Source organism: Orbicella franksi, chromosome 11 (genome assembly GCF_964199315.1).
Source record: "Orbicella franksi chromosome 11, jaOrbFran1.1, whole genome shotgun sequence".
NCBI lineage: Eukaryota > Metazoa > Cnidaria > Anthozoa > Scleractinia > Merulinidae > Orbicella > Orbicella franksi.
This window is the reverse complement of record NC_138155.1, coordinates 9,741,901-9,759,400: the sequence shown is the minus strand read 5'-3', so window position 1 is coordinate 9,759,400 and position 17,500 is coordinate 9,741,901. Positions and strand designations below refer to the sequence as shown.

General features: G+C 38.4%; 2 protein-coding genes across 2 annotated transcripts in view; one reads left to right on the top strand and one right to left on the bottom strand.

The window, feature by feature from the left end:
• Positions 1-254: 254 nt before the first annotated feature.
• On the bottom strand, positions 255-5,239 carry LOC145503457 (uncharacterized). The gene is made up of 3 exons (XM_081482914.1): positions 2,448-5,239; positions 1,755-2,017; positions 255-1,413 (listed from the first exon to the last, which is right to left on the bottom strand). The coding sequence occupies exons 1-3, from the start codon at positions 2,735-2,737 to the stop codon at positions 353-355; spliced, it is 1,614 nt and encodes a 537-aa protein (XP_081339040.1). The 5' UTR covers positions 2,738-5,239; the 3' UTR covers positions 255-352.
• Positions 5,240-5,698: 459 nt separating this feature from the next.
• The window catches only part of LOC145502373 (uncharacterized), a 16,540-nt gene continuing 4,738 nt past the window's right edge, over positions 5,699-17,500 (top strand). Inside the window, exons 1-3 of the mRNA XM_081481689.1 lie at positions 5,699-7,651; positions 8,535-8,760; positions 9,931-10,211. Of these exons, the coding sequence (XP_081337815.1) occupies positions 7,588-7,651; positions 8,535-8,760; positions 9,931-10,211 (571 nt within the window). The 5' untranslated portion in view covers positions 5,699-7,587. The remainder of the gene's footprint in view (positions 7,652-8,534; positions 8,761-9,930; positions 10,212-17,500) is intronic.

Genomic DNA, 17,500 nt, shown 5'->3' with positions numbered 1-17,500 from the left:
ACATTAATTATACGTATAGCTGCAAACTCGCACAGGAAAAACGGCCTCGCGATCTATTCTTTTTGCTTTTGCAATTCGTTTATTCAAAACTCCACGAGTTTGCGTTTCTAAAATGAGACTTTTGGCGAAATAACGAGATCTGACCTAAGCCAACATAAGAGCTTTCAAAGCCGGGCAGTGACTGTTCGAAGTTAAGTTGTTACCATAACTTTGGCTTGAATTCCAACAAGCAATTTTATAAGAATACAGACTATCAACATAGTAAATCAAATTTAAACACAACAAGTTTCGATTCGCTGTTTCAATTTGACTGATCAAATGAAACATCATACAGAAAATAGTCACGGCTATCTCACAACAGTTCCTTGTTAGCAGTGAGTGTTGCATTAGCACTTCCAACATTTGCAACTGGTTTATCATCCCACTGCACATTGAAATCCAAGCCTCCCACGTCATGAAACGTGCCATGGAGCTCGAACTCATACAGACTTTCATCGGTTAGCTTGTCGATAACGTTCTGCGCGTTGGGTATGTTCTGTTTTAGCAGGTACCAAAGCCAAGGACTGTCATTTCGCTGACTCTTCTCCTTCAAGAACTTGTAAAAGGGATTGGTGGCCGTGCCGATAGTGTACGGAAAGGAAGGTCGATCTTCTGAGCCTCGGTACGTCTCATGGTAGTTGGGATTGTCTCCGTTGACTCCACCACCCCAAATGAGAAAGCCTTCCAGCCTGGCAGTAAATTGGACTTGTATGGTGGCTTTGTAAGGTACGTTGACTTTCTTCTGAGAAGTTGTAATCCGGTAGGATGACCCCGCGTTGCCTTCTGTTCTTTGCTTCTCTTTAACTCGCACAATGTCCCATTTTATCTCACCATTCTCATCTGTGTTCAGTACAGCACCTTCACTTCCACCTGACAGGGTGACTGACCCTTTAAGAGTCCCAGCGGCAGCCCCAGCTATTAATCCAGGAGACTGGTAACTGAGCGTTACTGAAGCTCCAAATCCAGACTTGAACCTTGTGGAAGACGAGTGTGTCACGGTGCGAACAGATTTGATTTCTCGAGCAATGGTCGTGTCTACTCCTGAGGAATCTTGATTATTTATCTCTCCAACATCTTGTATAATGGGTTTCATTGATTGAATTTCTGGCTCTAGGTAATCAATGTTCTTTACTTTGAGTGAAAAGTTCTCGTAAACGATCTTCAGACGATTTGTTGACATGTAATCCTCACATCCATTCTGGTAGTGGGCTTTCCAGCTGTCACCTTCCCGTAGGAAATCTTGCCCCGCGCGTCTGCCTCTGCATCCACCAGCCCAACCATAGCCAAGATAATTAGCCAGAAGAGCTAGGTTATCAAGTGTCAAATCCATGACTCGCGTCTTGACTTCTAGCACTGATGTGAGAGGGAGCTTCTCTATAAAAGAGAAGTAAAGTAAAGATTCTAGCATTATAAAATACTGGTCATCTTGAAATTGACTTAATGACTAACATACTGGGAGACTTAATTATGAACACGTCAATTGCGACCTTTTCTGTATAATCGGGAAAGTTGCCGAAAATTGTAAAATTTCGAAAATGCCAAAAATGTGTAACCGTGTAACCAGCCCATACTTCAGGCTAGAGAAGTTTAACACATTGTGGCATTTAGAGGCTACAACCGATGAACACGAAAAACCCCGCCAGCGACCGGATTCCATAACACCAACCATCATCAAATCATAATGGCTCACTCAGCAACATGTATCAACTACATACCATCGTACATGTTGCAACATCTGAGCTGGTTGATGCTCGAGAGTGCATGAGAAGAACCACGATGGATAGCAACCACGTAGAAGTTATTTCTGCTGCATTCCATGGTGTCACCTTTAACATTTTGTTCATAACACTCTTTATACCAGTGTGGGTGAAGAGCAGGTTTACAACAGGTGGCCCACTGAATACTGTTCAGCTGATGTCCTCCTCCGCGGTGGAGTCCTCGAATAAAATGGCCTGATGGACAAGTGGCCCAGCCTTCCCTAAACCGCAAAACATCGATAACTTCTTGTTTGTTTGTTTGTTTGTTTGTTTGTTTCGGTTTATGTCTGTTTGTGTTTTCACCTTGAATGTTCGTTTCCAGTTTCAAGTCGGAATGCATTAAGTAACTGACTAATTTTCTAGTTTAAATGGTATACGAGTAGCATACCAACTTAAGATAACTTCGAAACATGTATGTCAGTTTCTAGTCGTCCTCCCTCGGCAAGCTAAAGTGAATTGACTAACCCAAATAACTTTCCTGAATCGCTACGCGTTATAACTAAGCTTCCTAAGTACTTTACATGTAGATCGATTCTTTTTAGCGTAAAGGTTCAAATTTAGAAGTGTCTTCTTAAAAGAAAAAAAAAACAGTAAACACTCGCACCAAACGAAATTAAAAATAATCACCCCGACGTGACTCGAAAGACTCACCTTGAAAAACTCATATCCCAGTCGGCCGACGTACAAGTGTAAGGTATTTCTAAATGTAATTCAGGTGGCTGGCAGCATTTCACTTTCCTAAAGTCCCTCAGGTCATCAGTTCCTCGAGTCCGTTGAAATCCTTTGACGTAAAGAAGGTCATACTGAGGTGTACACCACGAGTATCCCTCTTTTGACATTTCCTCTTGAAATTCCTCGTCTTCGTAACACCATTGAAATGTTGAGGTTGGAAAGGTAAAGAGTGTGACCAAAATCGCGATTCTAAGGTGAGGCGATGCCATTGCAGTGATCTAAAGCACAGTCAATAGAAGAAAAATCGTTGCTTTACAAAACTTGCCCGATTTGAGTCAGCATGAAAAAAAAAATTCCTTTTATTGCTTTTGTTATCTTTCCAGGCGATACCATTGTAACAGTCTAAAGCACAGTCAATTAAAGAGAATTTGCTTTATAAAGCTTCCACGATATTTGAGTAAGCATAAGAAATAATATGTCAATCTATTGCTTGTTATACCTTGTCAATTTCTTAGGATGGACGTAAGATCAGTTATAGCAAAATAAACGTAAGGAAACGTTTGCTAATTACTACTTCCTCTGCGTGGTAAAACTGGTGGTGTAACAGAGCATGTTTCCACTCTGAAAAATGCATATATAAGTCCATTTAAATTAAACAACCAAAAGACAAGATGCATCCCTTAGCTGGGGGAAACAAATGTATACAATGTTGGAAAAGGAGACACCTTTTTAATAATCTTATCAACTAACAGGTAAATTTCTAAGTTTCTAAGCTACCATTTTAGAGATGTCTACATATGGTTTTCACTGGAGGGAACAATCACTCGCCAGTTGGAGTTCGCGAGGTCTCTAACTGGGGACGTAGTAATCATTAGGGTTGGAGGTCTAATAATTAAATTTAAAAGAGACATTTTACTTAATGATATCACTTTGCTCTTAAGTCTCGTCCCGGAGGGCGAAATGGACCGGAAGAAGGTTATTTGGTGGCGAGTAGCACTTTGTAAGTAACCATGTTTATGAGCGAGTTATTGTAATAATGACAACGATGTCATCCTAAAACAAAAGGGTTATTTTAAGTTCTGGGTGAGCGTATCTTGGTAGGAAATAGAGTTGAAACATTTGTGACTTACCCGACTCAGATGCGTTGACCGAATAAATTGAAAAACTACAATGACAAAATATAAGATTCCTGCGGACCATTAAATTGAGCTATGTATTATTAACCAGGAAATAGGCAACGAGTAAAACTTGTCTTGCTGTTTTAATTAAACAAGCTGCTGGTGATTGTGCGTGTAGCCTAATAATGCAACAAGAAACACACAATAGCGAAGTGTTAACCAAAGCAAAAGTAATTTTCTAACTCACTGGACCTTTCATTAACGCGTAAGTTCACGATTGAACGATTGAAGAAACCAAACCTTCCAACAAAGGACTCGTGTGATTTACCTACTGGTAATACTTACTGGTATTAATTGAGTTTTATTTAACCCTGTTTTGAGCCACTTATGGGATCACTTATCAGAATATCGCCTTTTTCGCAGATATACCATTCGGTGCTATTTTCGCAAGGTTTTGACAATACATCACGTTACCGGACTAAAACTTAGCTTTCTGGTATGTTTGACTCTAATCAAAGAGAAGGCGACATTAATAAACAAACATAAAAAAACGTTTAGCAGCCGTACATTTGGTTCAACTAGTAGAGACGACTCTAAAAAAACATATTTATTCCCAGCAATTCCATAGCTAATTGTGATTCTCAGATTGGGTCTCATTTGGTCAGTCTCAACTGCACTTCTCTTCATTAATCACTGAGGAGAGTTGAGTCACTATTTTAAAGGTGAAACTTTCCAAACCTTTCCTTTTTATTTGAAAAATGTCTTATGTAATGTGGTAAGCTTGAAATAGATAACACCTATTGAAACTCCCTCGGACAGAGTGAGTAAAAAGCAACACCAGAGAAGCTTTCCTTGTTATTTGAAAAATATCTTATGTAATGTTGTAAACTTGAAATAGATGACACCTATTGAAACTCTCTCGGACAGAGTGAGTGAAAAAAAAAAAAACACCAGAAAACACTTAGGTAAGCTTGAACACTTTCCATGTTTATCCAAAAAAAATTGATATTTTTAAGAAAAGCACAAATTTTCTCCGAAACTTTCCTTTTCTCCATAATTCTGTCCAATTGACCATTCTTAGCCTCTAATGAGCAAAATTTGGCTCGATGAAGGAATTCATACATTTTTGGTTAACCACATCATTATTTACAATCAGTGTCACAAAAATGAATGAATATAGAGTTACACATTTACGACGAAATAAAAACACCATTTTTATTCAGTAAACCCTGACCTGCCTTTTATGTCAATTAAAGTGAATTTTCTGGTCTTTCAAGTCGATAACAAATAAATGTAGAAGGAAATGCAAATTTGGTATTTGAGACGTTCATTGCTATTCCCTTTCGGTTATTGAATTACCGGCATTTTGATCGTGTTTCATTGTGGTAAGAAGTTTCAGAAGGACAATCAAAATGCTCGCGCTCTCTTCCACAGCTGACGTTTGACGGCATACACCCAAAAGGAGGAAGATTAATGTAGTATTTACAAAGAAAGTAGCTGTGTTGAAAAACAAACAAACAAACAAAAACAAACTTATCCTTTTGCGATACAGAGAAAAGTAGAAAAAGGTCACAGCAGGACATTGTTTTGGCCATTTAGCGAAAAAAATGATGTCTGAACAGCTGGCCATATGATTTAGTGCAGGCTCGAATAGCAAAATAGCAACCAAATTCAATACCAGAAGAGTTGTGGACATCCTCTAATTATTCCTTTTTTTCCTTGAAGTGAAAAAATTTTCCATTTGCATAGCAATATGATGAACTTTATCGTCGTTGCAAAGCAAGGAGTACTCATAATAATTAAGCAAAAAGAGAACCTTAGCAATAAAGATGAGATACTCATAAGATTACTAACGTACTAGTTTTGCCTTTTCAACACCAATCTCAATACCGTGAAAAAAAACACGGGAAAGTCACATTCAAGGGCAAGACAAAACAAGATAAAAACCTATTTGGAATGTACTATTCGTTTTTCTAATAAAAGTGAGGAAGTGTAAAGCGAATGTAAAGCGGTGGACATGTGATGGCTATATATGGGAACATTATTTGGCATTTTAACAGCGAATGTGTTGAACTAATCAAGACGTTTAAAAAATTATTGTCTCTCTTAAACAATTAATAACAACCCGTAACAGGTGGTTTCTTTTTTGGCTTTTTTTTTTCTAGTGTTTATTTGAACGCTCAAATGAATCAAAGCTGGCGAAACAATGGCTGACTTAATTAGTCTTACTAATATCGTACTAATTACTGCTCTTGAACTAATATGCCACTTAAATCTCTTTATTGGAAGGTTTAATGAGACGGCCCGATTTACCTGACTGTCTAAGGAGTCAAAGCTTTGTTCAACTGTACAACACACAAAAAAAGGTTCTGTAGTATTTAGCATGATCGTTGAATCCCGACCTCGAGTAAATGAAAAAAAAAACTATACAAGAGAGAAGCTTCCCTCATAACAAGAAAAGGCATAAAATAACATAAAGAAAAACTGTTGCTATACTATGCAAGCAAAAGTCAATAGGATACGATACTGAGTTTTTTCATATTTCTGCTTTTGTTGTTTTCTTGGATGAAGTAAAGTTTGAATAGAATGTCTTAGAGCATCAGTTGCTCGTGAATTTTAATAATCTTGTCGTTTTAATAGTTCATGAGCCCAGAGCAAGAGAAAACTCATAACCGTGGCGCCAGTTTAATTAGCAAAGACAAGGTGATTTTTTTTTTGTTTACTTATCACCTCGCTTTCTTTTCAGTCACATGAGAAAGAGATGAAAGTTATGTAATATGGTTAGTGTACATTTCATTTGGATATTTTACTTGTTATCTCCTCGGAGGTTTATACCGCGAATTTAGGGTATTGTATGTTGTCCAGGAGTGCACTGTCCACGAGAAACTCGGTGCAGTGTGAAATCAACTACAAAGTTTGCGGGTGCCTGTAGCAAGCTGTCATTGAGGCACTGATTTCATTATAGCTACATATTAAACCCGCAAGGCCCGTAATACAGCCTGGCGAAGACGAAACAGTATTCTTCAATCGTGGTGGTGAGTATTAGGGAGATGATTGAATTTATTGCTAACTTTCTAAAATAGTGTTATCACGTTATCGCTTTTACCCTATAGTCGTGCGGACAAGCCACACATGCAAAGTCTTATCACGAGTGTTAGTTATTGTAATTATTTTGCCCTAAAAACGTTTGAATCCTTCGCGATGAACAAACATTTAGTTCATGGGGTTTATTTTCATATCGCTACAAAAAAGTCAAACTGGGGGCGTTTACTGTTCTTGGGCTGCAGAAATTTATAGCTAATTGAAACAATTATAATTTTGCATTGTGCTTATTAAAACTGTTCTTCCTCCTCAACGTACTCTAGTTGAAGACCATCGTAAAAATTGAGCTTTTTCTTCCTTCTAGATGCTACTTACTAAAAAAAATCCAATGTTGGAAATTAGTATACAATCAAACTTAACTGATTTCGGAATTCAGTTTTTTGGGACTTCCGGATTATTCGGATACAGCAATGTAAATCGACTTCGCTCGTAGCTAAGATTCTGGGATATAAGAACCCAGTAACGGCAGAATCGTGGGCGCTGTACTTTCAAACGAAATTGTGGTTACATTTTCGAAAACTTCGACTGGTTAATGGAATAGCATTTTCCGGAATTTCGGGAAAATATGACAAATTCGCGATGTATCTGTATATTCAAATTTTCGAAAATCTCTTACCAAGAATTTCCTGTCCATGTCCATTTTTCTCCCCGAAATCCGAAATTTTCGTTTAACGGTTCGCATCTGGGGAATACGACAATTTTCGGAATTCCCGGTGACTTTCCCGAAATTCCCGTACCACTTGGCCCCGTTTATATGTTGTAAAAGTTCCGGGTTTTTAGGTTGAATGGGAGCACCAACAGTGAGTTAAATCGCAACTCGCCTAATCAGGAATTAGTTTCTTAATATATATCTTTTTTTATTGCAGCCATACCTTAAACAAAGAGAGTTCCAGTTCACGATGTGGCCGACAGGTCCAATTTGGATGGTCTTTTTGCTTTTTGACTTGTTTGCATCCTTTTCAAGTAAGTACTTGTAATTGTTTTGATTTAGAAATGATTAAAATTCGACAAAAAATGAATAAGGGTATAGAATATTAAAAGAATTAGCACGAAACGTGAATTGGAAAAAATAAATAAATAAACATAATTGAGTTATGCGTTATAACCAGGCAAAATGTTAATTGACAAATTCGTCTTTCCGTTCTTACGGAGACCAAGAGAAGGCAAGATGAAGCCAAGAGAAAAATTGAGCAAGCGTAAAAGACAAGGAAAATTAAATTTTAAACATTAAAACGTTAAAATGATAAAGGTATTTGCATGGATCCAACTGAATGCGGAGGAAAAGCAATTATCTAACGATAGAATAATTTACACCTGGTCACTTTATGAAGAATATTTTCATCTCAATTTCTTCAAAAGTCAAACGTTCCTATCTCATATCCAAGTCCCAAGCACTACTAATACTTGAGTACAGTTAAAGTACAGATAAAAAAGGTATTTTTTCGATCTCCTCGTAATGTTCGATCCATTTGGTATCTGACACACACAAACCGTTCCATTTTCTTGGAAAATCCACTTGCTTTAATCCCAATTCAAGAAATTAAACTTTTTAATCCCATCTCATTCGAAGATTCTTTGACTGCAGCGACGGAAAAGTCGAAGGGACATTAACAGTTAAAAGGAAAAAAATTAAAAAGCTTTCAAACCTGCAATAGCTGAGCTTGACCCAATTTGCCTGACTTCATTCCAATATGGATTCAAATGTGCTCGTACACTTCCTCTCTATGTCCTTTTATTCAGTTACTCACATAACAGTAAAACGTGTGCGTTAGCAATGCATATCAACTCAATTGAGGTGATTCAGAATGGTTATGATTACATTCCAATGCATTTTTTTTTTCTTCAGCTGCAACACGCTCATGTTTTCTACAAGATTGGAGCAATAGCTTTAACGGAGAGGGAGAAACACAGTGCGAATCATCCTCTGGATATTACAATCTCGTAGGCTTTGAACGGGATGGCACAGACAACTTGCGGGGAATAAAGAAAGCCAAATGCTGCGGGCGCGATCGAACTTTCTGGAACACACCAACAATATGTCAGATGCCTGATTGGACCAGCTCAATGGACCAGTAAGACAATAGACCATATTCGTGTTCTCGATACTGGACTGGAAATACCTTGCAACTGAGGCTAACGGGTGGAGTCTTTTCAAATGCAAGTTAATTAACTTCTTTGTATTGATATCCCCCCTCATGAGCCTCCATTGCAAGCTAGTTCCAGTTCAATACCGAGAATACGAATATGGCCTATTTAGTCATAGTTCTTCTTACTTTCTGAACAGTGACGTGATTCAATCCATCTTCTTTTTCTTTTTTAAAACTTTTTTAATTATTTTTGCCATCAACCTCCTCCCCAGAGCCCGCGCTTTTTCAGTCAGCGGCTACCGAACTCCTGACGGCCCTGTACGAACTCAAAGAAGCAGAAAATCCCGGTTCCGGTTTGATTGCGCGCAAGGGTTCAAGTTCAGTAACTGATCATAAACCTGCCTAAAGAGTGTGACCGCTTTGACTAATACTGGCTCAGAGTTCTCTAACTCTTGCTGCTGACCGAAAGGATCGCTGCCTCTGGGAATGAGATTGTTTCACCTTACTCTGCTTCCCAACAAATTCTTCCTACATAAACGGTGACATATTTTCGACGTATTTGTTGAAGTTTGCTTCAGTTAATTATGAATAATACAAAAGACAAGTCTAGATCCTTTATTAATATAACGGCTAAGTAAAAGGATGCTTTAGGGGCTGGGCGCATGTCCAAGCCATAGCCTTGACCCGCTTAAAAATTCGTCTCGTTCGAAAGCGCAGCAACATGCACACTCTCTTTTTACGCTCCAACTCTCTTGCACTACTCACACTTACAAAAGCGAGAAGACAACTTGCTCGGGTTGCAAGGGCAACTCTTACAAATTTCGATATTCAATACTAAATTTGGCCAACTTCGGCTTTTTCGTGTTATTTTAGCTGTGTTGTTGCTTTGCCGTTTCTTTTTTGTTTTTTATGTTCTTTTTGCTGTTGTTGTCGTTGTTTTTGTTTTTGCTGCTGCTGCTACTGTTGATGTCGTGGTTCTTGCTCTTCCAGCTGCTTTTCTTGATGTGAAGCTGTCGCTATTGCAGTTGTTGATTTAGTTCCAATGTTGTTATTTTTGTTGTTTTATTTATTTATTTATTATTGTTGTTGTTGTTGTTGATGTCAATATTATAAAGGGTATTGACAACAGTTATTGTAATTCTAAATATATGTTAGGAGCAGGACGAGCCAATGCCAGGAAGGCTTCTTTCTGAGAGGTTTGTATCGTGGAAATGGGAATAATGTTGGCAATATCGAGTGGGGAAAATGTTGCAAGTCATCTCACCATCCATATGAATGGGGAAACTGCTATGACGAAGACGTAAGCAATACATTTAACAAAGCCGGCCTCAGTGAGTGTAAAAGGGAAGGTTATTTTATCGCCGGGTTTGTGACACGCCAACAAGGAGGCAAATTGTCCAGCATCAAGAAATTTAAATGTTGCAGTATGTGGAATGGTGAGTTTTTACCGTACCTAGCCCTTCTTAGATAACATAATTTTCTCTAATTAAACGTGAGGGCAGAGTGTGCTTAAATGAAAATCTGCTAAAATAAAGGCTCGAATTTTTTTGGACATTCTTGTCCACAAATATTGCCTGATTCAATTAGTAAAGGTATTCATTCGGCCATTACCTATCTCTCTGATATGAATGCTAAATGCACAGTATTAAAATAGGCATTTACAAACCACACTTTAAGAAATACGCATATTTTCCAAGTGTGCAGAAAGATATATATATATATATATATATATATATATATATATATACATATATATATATACATATATATATATATATACATATATATATGAGTAATAACGAAGAGGCAAGATTTGCTGTTACTCCGAGTTTCGTGCTTACGCACTCATCAGACAGTATTTAATGATAAGCATTCCTATCAACTAGATATATATACACGGTATTAAACAATAGGCTAATTGCTGGACTAGTTGCATTACAATAAGTGATAGTTATACTGGAAAACAATAGGTGTGAAGACAGAAATTACGGGGAAGAGTATAAACTGCGTGGGTGCAGTACAATATAAAGAAAGTGTCAAGCGTTCTTCAAGTAGAATTTGTTCTCGTGCCGGCATTTAGAAATAAGTTCTGATCTTTTGTTTAGTAGATTGTCGTTGCTATGTTTGATAATCATTAGTTTTTCTGTGAGGCAGAGGTCGCATCGTTTGGAAATGTTGTTGTAGGGTCTTGCACGGCTAATAATTGACCATTTGATGTTGAAGTCTTGTTTTTTGTCGTGTAGTTGCCAGATGTATTTAGAAAGCTCGGTGCTGTTGATGTGTTTTCTGTGCTTAAATGTGGATTTGTGCTGCGAGAATCTCTGTTTGAATGTTCCTTCTGTCAGTCCAATGTAGTTCTTGGTTGTGTTGTTAGTTGTAACTTGTGCGTTGTAGATTACACTGGAAGTCAGGCATTTGTTGTCTAGCGGGCATTGGTCTTTTTTGCGGCAGTTGCATTGCTCTCCGGTGATTGCGTTGGCGTTGTTGTCGGCGTTTGTTATTTTCATGTTGTGTTTGTTGATTACTGTTTTCATGTTGTCCATGCAACTGTAGCTGACTTTGACGTTGTTTTTGTTGAAGAGGCTGTGGTATTTATGTTGGTTCGGAAAGTGCTTAGATATGAGCTTCAGGAATGTTCTACCGATGTTTGTCTTTACGTTTTTACTAAATGGAGGGTTGTACCATATAATGTTTCTTTGTCTGTTGCGTCGGGGGCGTGTTGGTTGATTGTCTTCGTTGTAAATTAGTGTTTCAGAGTATCCGCTGGCTTTCAAAGCAGTTTCGTAGATTGGTTTGGCCTTGTTGAATTCGTGTTCGTTGCATGAGTTGGCGGAAATACGGCGATTGATGGATGCTGGAAGTTGCAAAGTCTAACCACCCACCTAACATAATAAAGCAACTTCCAGCATCCAGCCGCAAAAAAGACCAATGCCCGCTAGACAACAAATGCCTGACTTCCAGTGTAATCTACAACGCACAAGTTACAACTAACAACACAACCAAGAACTACATTGGACTGACAGAAGGAACATTCAAACAGAGATTCTCGCAGCACAAATCCACATTTAAGCACAGAAAACACATCAACAGCACCGAGCTTTCTAAATACATCTGGCAACTACACGACAAAAAACAAGACTTCAACATCAAATGGTCAATTATTAGCCGTGCAAGACCCTACAACAACATTTCCAAACGATGCGACCTCTGCCTCACAGAAAAACTAATGATTATCAAACATAGCAACGACAATCTACTAAACAAAAGATCAGAACTTATTTCTAAATGCCGGCACGAGAACAAATTCTACTTGAAGAACGCTTGACACTTTCTTTATATTGTACTGCACCCACGCAGTTTATACTCTTCCCCGTAATTTCTGTCTTCACACCTATTGTTTTCCAGTATAACTATCACTTATTGTAATGCAACTAGTCCAGCAATTAGCCTATTGTTTAATACCGTGTATATATATCTAGTTGATAGGAATGCTTATCATTAAATACTGTCTGATGAGTGCGTAAGCACGAAACTCGGAGTAACAGCAAATCTTGCCTCTTCGTTATTACTCATATACTCAGCTCTACACTATATGTGTATTGAGCACTATTTTAATGGGATCTGCTACTTCCTCATATGGTTATACATATATATATATATACATATATATATATATACATATATATATATACATATATATATATATACATATATATATATACATATATATATATATATATATATATATATATATACATTTATTAAATCCATTTTGAAATCACTGGTTATCCTTGTAATCTGATTGGCTCTCAGTGGTGCGATTTATTCACGAATCGCACTATTTTTTGCTCTAAATCGCATCTTTTTCTCAGCCAATGAGAATGGGCCAGTAAAACAAAACAACCAATCAGATTTCAAGATTAGTTTAAAGTAAACAATAAAATTTCAGGAAAATGAAAGGCAAAAAGCCACTGTGGGGAGAATTTTGCAAATACTATTGCCAAAACTTTGTTGTTATTGTAGCTTTTTTTCCAAAAAAATTGACGAATTTAATTAATTACAGTTTCTGAATGACGATTATGAGCTCCTTTAGGCTGAAGGCCTACTTTAATGGAAGTTCCCAACTTTCAGTGTCCATTTTGACGAATATTTTGGCGATTTTTCTTCAACATCTGCTCAAGATCCGTATGATACTGAGTCCAGTAAAACATAAACAAACGAAAACCACACAACAACAAATTCAGAGTCATCTCAAGAAGGTAGATGTTTCCAGGTTTTCGGTAGTTTCAAACGAAGCAACAAAACAGCTGATCTCTGTTGCTGTGAATAAACATAGTCAAAATACGCCACACTGCACAAAATAGTGCATGAACGAACGTCTTACGAAGCCGGTGCCAGTCCCGCCATCTTGGAAATATCTTAAGAGCCAGTGCCCATAACTATGGACCAAACAACGGCACAAGTCGAAAAATCGATTTTGCCAGGAGCCATAATCGGGGACGGAGATCGTAAGCGCGCGCCATTTCTAGTATTGGGGTTGTCCCCATGATATGGGACAATAATTCTATTTTTAGAACAAATTGCGCCATCGCCTGCGACACACGCGCGTACATGCTGCGAGGATTTTTGCGAATGTCGCGCGGGGGAAATGGCGTTGGAAATTCCCGAAATTTTTCATGTTTTTGGCCCGCAACTCAACGCGTTTACGTCTGTTGGAATTTTGCTTAAGTATTTTCGTCGTAAGCTGCTCCAGTTTAAGTGAAGTAAGACAATGTCGAATTTAGGTATGTTCCGCTTTAAGCTTATATATATCGCTGACCAAGTTGTGTTCCGACGGATGCTTCTTTTACATGAGCTGTACATTACTCCACTTTAAATTTCACATATGTTAAAGATTAACAGCTTTTCCATTACACAGCAAAAAACTAGCTGGATATATTTAGAAATAGCAGAGCTTCAGGACTTCACAGTTTCCTAGCTCCTCTTGTCACACGCTTGCGAGGAGTTTGCCAGTCTGCCGCGACCGAAAAGTAGAACAAAATAATTACTAGTTTGAGTTTCGCCTGAATTGTAAGCAACGCTTGATGTTTCATCAAGGCCCAATAACTTTACGTCCGTAGATACTGCTCAGTTTTATTCGTGTAAAATCCCGTAAATTCTCTGTTGTCGATGAATGAGAGCGCCCGCCGATGAGTGTTTTGTAGAGTCAGTAAACATGACAAATTGTACTTCCGCCGCACTTTCGTGTGAAAGCGTACATCGAACTCAAACAATAACTCTATAGTTTTTAAATATGTTTAAGATTGATAAATGTTTGAGAACATATTAAAAGCTAAGCTGAAAATATGTGAATAAAGCAGAAATAATCAGCAAAGTTACGATGACGCTTTCTTTAATCAACTTCGAATAACGATTTCGATTTTGTTGATCGAGTTATCAAAACTCCTTGTCTATTTTCATTTTCATTTTCGCAGTGTAAAACTTCACTACGCTTATGTTGAAGAAACACACATGATGTTAGTAGCCTTTTTTTGCGTTCGTGAAATTTGTTGCAGCATCTCAGCACAAAAGATAACGAAAGAAATGTTTGTCAAGATTTGTTGACAATTGAAACACCGACTCGGACTTGAAAGTGCACGAGCTGCACTATGCAAATGAGCTAATTGTACGCGTCAGACTTTCCTTTCAAAAACTTTTGCAAACTCACCAAACAAGCAGAAACAATAAGAAACCGTCAAAACAGGTTTTGGTTATGATTAACCATTGTCTGAGAAACTCACAAATTAACTCGATACCAGAGTAGAGAGTTTCTTGCTGTATTCTTAAGTCAGAACAAAAGCAAAGACATACGCGTAAGCTTACAACTAGCGCGAGCAGATCTTATTATTCATTCCCAGCGCGAGATTGAAGTCTCGTTTTCGACCCCGAAAAACCCACCTTTTCCGTTAGCTCAGAGCATAAAACTACACATAAGCGCCCTGGTTCGTATTCCCTGCCTTATTCCCTGCCATCGCTGTGAAAAATACGCAAGATAATCTCTCAAGGTCTCTCAACTCTCACCATTTGATCACGCAACGTGACAACATCCAGGCGAGAGCCCCCGACATGTGCGTGGATCCGCGCGGATATATGACGTCAAGATGGCGCAATTTGTTCTAAAAATAGAAAAATTGTCCCATATCATAGGTGCGCGCGGATCCCAAGACTTACGGTCTCCGTCCCCGATTATGGCTCCTGATTTTGCTCAATTTTTGCCCATAGATTGGCCCTAGCTAGTAAACAAACGGACCATAGTTAGTTTCTGCTAATGCAGTTTTTTGGGGGAGAAATTTGCGAAAAACGATTTCGCCCCGATTGAGCTCAAAATCTACTTCCTGTTATGCTAAATTTTCTGAAAATTTGATTGCTTTGCGCGTCGCACAGCAGCTACTTGAGAGTCTTTCAATGGTGTTTACATTCAGCTCAGGTCTTCATGGTATGACTGAGCGAAAAATAAAATAAATCGAGGTTTCCTTTGAGCCCGAAACGAGATCGAACAGAAACGCAAAATATTACGATGTGTTGCAAACGAAGTATAGCACTAAAATATCGCCATATTTTTCTATGGGCTATAACTTTAAATACCATAAAAACACTTTCTACGGGTTAACTATACACCCACCTGTTTGAAAATCAAAAAACTTCTCTGGGCAAATGGTTTTAAGTCGCCCGCCTTGACCTGTGTTTCTCATAAATTTTTCCCTGAACCGCCGTGAGAATGTAGACAGTTGCGTGACGCGGGCGGTCACCCTGAATACATAATTCATTTCCAACAAGCCGCAGATGGCTATCTTAGAACATTTGGGTGAAAAAAGAAAAACATAATGGACCACTTTTAACTTTAATATTTTGAAAGTCATCGCTTTGGAAATTTCGTTAATTAAAAACGCCAATTAAAAGCAATTTACTTGGAGTTCGTGTGTTACTGCTATGTCGTTTTAAGCTGTCGTTCTTTCTTTGATCATTTTAATTACAAGAATGAGTTCTTGAAAGAAAATCGTTCTAAGTTCATTTGTTAAGCGTAATGACAAGTTGATATTGTTGGTTTGTAGCCTTACGTGATCTGAAGGAACGCTACAGTGATTAAATTTGTATTCGTTGATTTCGACGGATCGATTTTCGGTTAAACCTTGTTATTTGTACCAGCACATTTAGTACCTTTTCTCCCGCTAAAAAGTCGGAAAAAGTAAAGTAAACAAATCCTAAAAAGTTTAAATCATAAATAAGAGGCGTCAACAGTGCGAGTGTCTCGGTAAGCTGTTAATTTGAACAATTACTGTGCTGAACGGATTGCTTTCCAGGTTACGCACGTACTATACATAAAGTTCATTGTGCGCGAATGTTTCTGTTTCAAACAACTGAAATGCTCAATGCTTTTCTTCTTTTTTTTCTTCAGTCTTAAAACTTAAGGTTAGAGTTAGGATAAACCCTAAACTGTTTTGGCGGCCAACCTATTTTTGGCTAATTGCTTGATCAAATTATCTATACATTTCATTGAAATTGGCTCTTCCGTGACCGACTCCCGCGAACAAAACAAGATGGATGTTCGCTGTTCATTTAAGACTACAGTCCTGGTGAAAAGTGTTGGGACAGTTACGGCAGATGCCTCTCTTAAGACCAAAACCGCGCAAGCCCGAGTACCTCCCTCCCCCTGTCAACGTTGATAAACATCTTGAAGAAAAAAAAAATCCTTGACAATAGCTTCAGAATAGCCACGTTTCAAGAATTGTTCGCCTCCTAGAACAGTATTCTCGAACTAAAGAGAGGATAAGATAGATATTGAGGTCTTATTCCAATAATAACGATTTTTCAGCAATCGCGTTCGGTTCCAACACAACTGTCTAACCACTTTCTATTGTCCATTTTTCCTTTTTTCCCACATCCGATCTAGTCTTCAGAATAGTTTCATTTTCTTGCAACATTGCTAGGGGGAGGGGGGTCAATTGTACTTGCTTCTATTCATCTTTTGTTCTAAAACGTTAAGGACGTAGTTGAAATCGTGGGTTTTAGCGCGCAAAAAGGGGAGGTGTCCCAACAACTTATGGCCGGGATTGTAGGTTTACACTAGAGAAAATTGTCCGGATTCGTGATGAATCCGGAACGTTTTAGTGCCGGATTGATTTAGCCGTTTACACAAAAGTGGACGAATCTAAAATAAAAACTCCCCGGTTTGGTCGTGTCTCCGGAGATTTTGAATCCGGAATTTAATGTGGGAACTTTGAATCCGAAAACGTTTGAATCCGGAGAGTTTTAGTCGTGTAAACGATTTTCTCTCGAATCGGGATATTTTTCCGCCTGTGATCTTTTGAGTTTACGGTGGAACGAAAATGGCGGATTACATGATCCAGTCGTGATCGAGTCGTAGGCACATTGATGGCCATTTGATGGCGGTCGCTGGGTGATTACCTCGTGCTGTTTCAGGTGTAGGTTATCACTGTTATAAAGGATAATGCCATATTCCTCAGAAGCCCAATTTATACTTTACTGCGCAGATGACGACGATGGCACGATCGAAAACCTCGACGGTTTTAGATATTAAGTAAAGACCAGAATAAATACCTGGAAGGACCTGACATGATGGACAACAGTACCGTGGTCAGCGAGTTGAAAGAAAACTTCAGACTGTCTCAACCTACCCCCTAGCCTTATTTTCGGAGGCATTTTGTTTCTCGTTGTCGAGGCAACA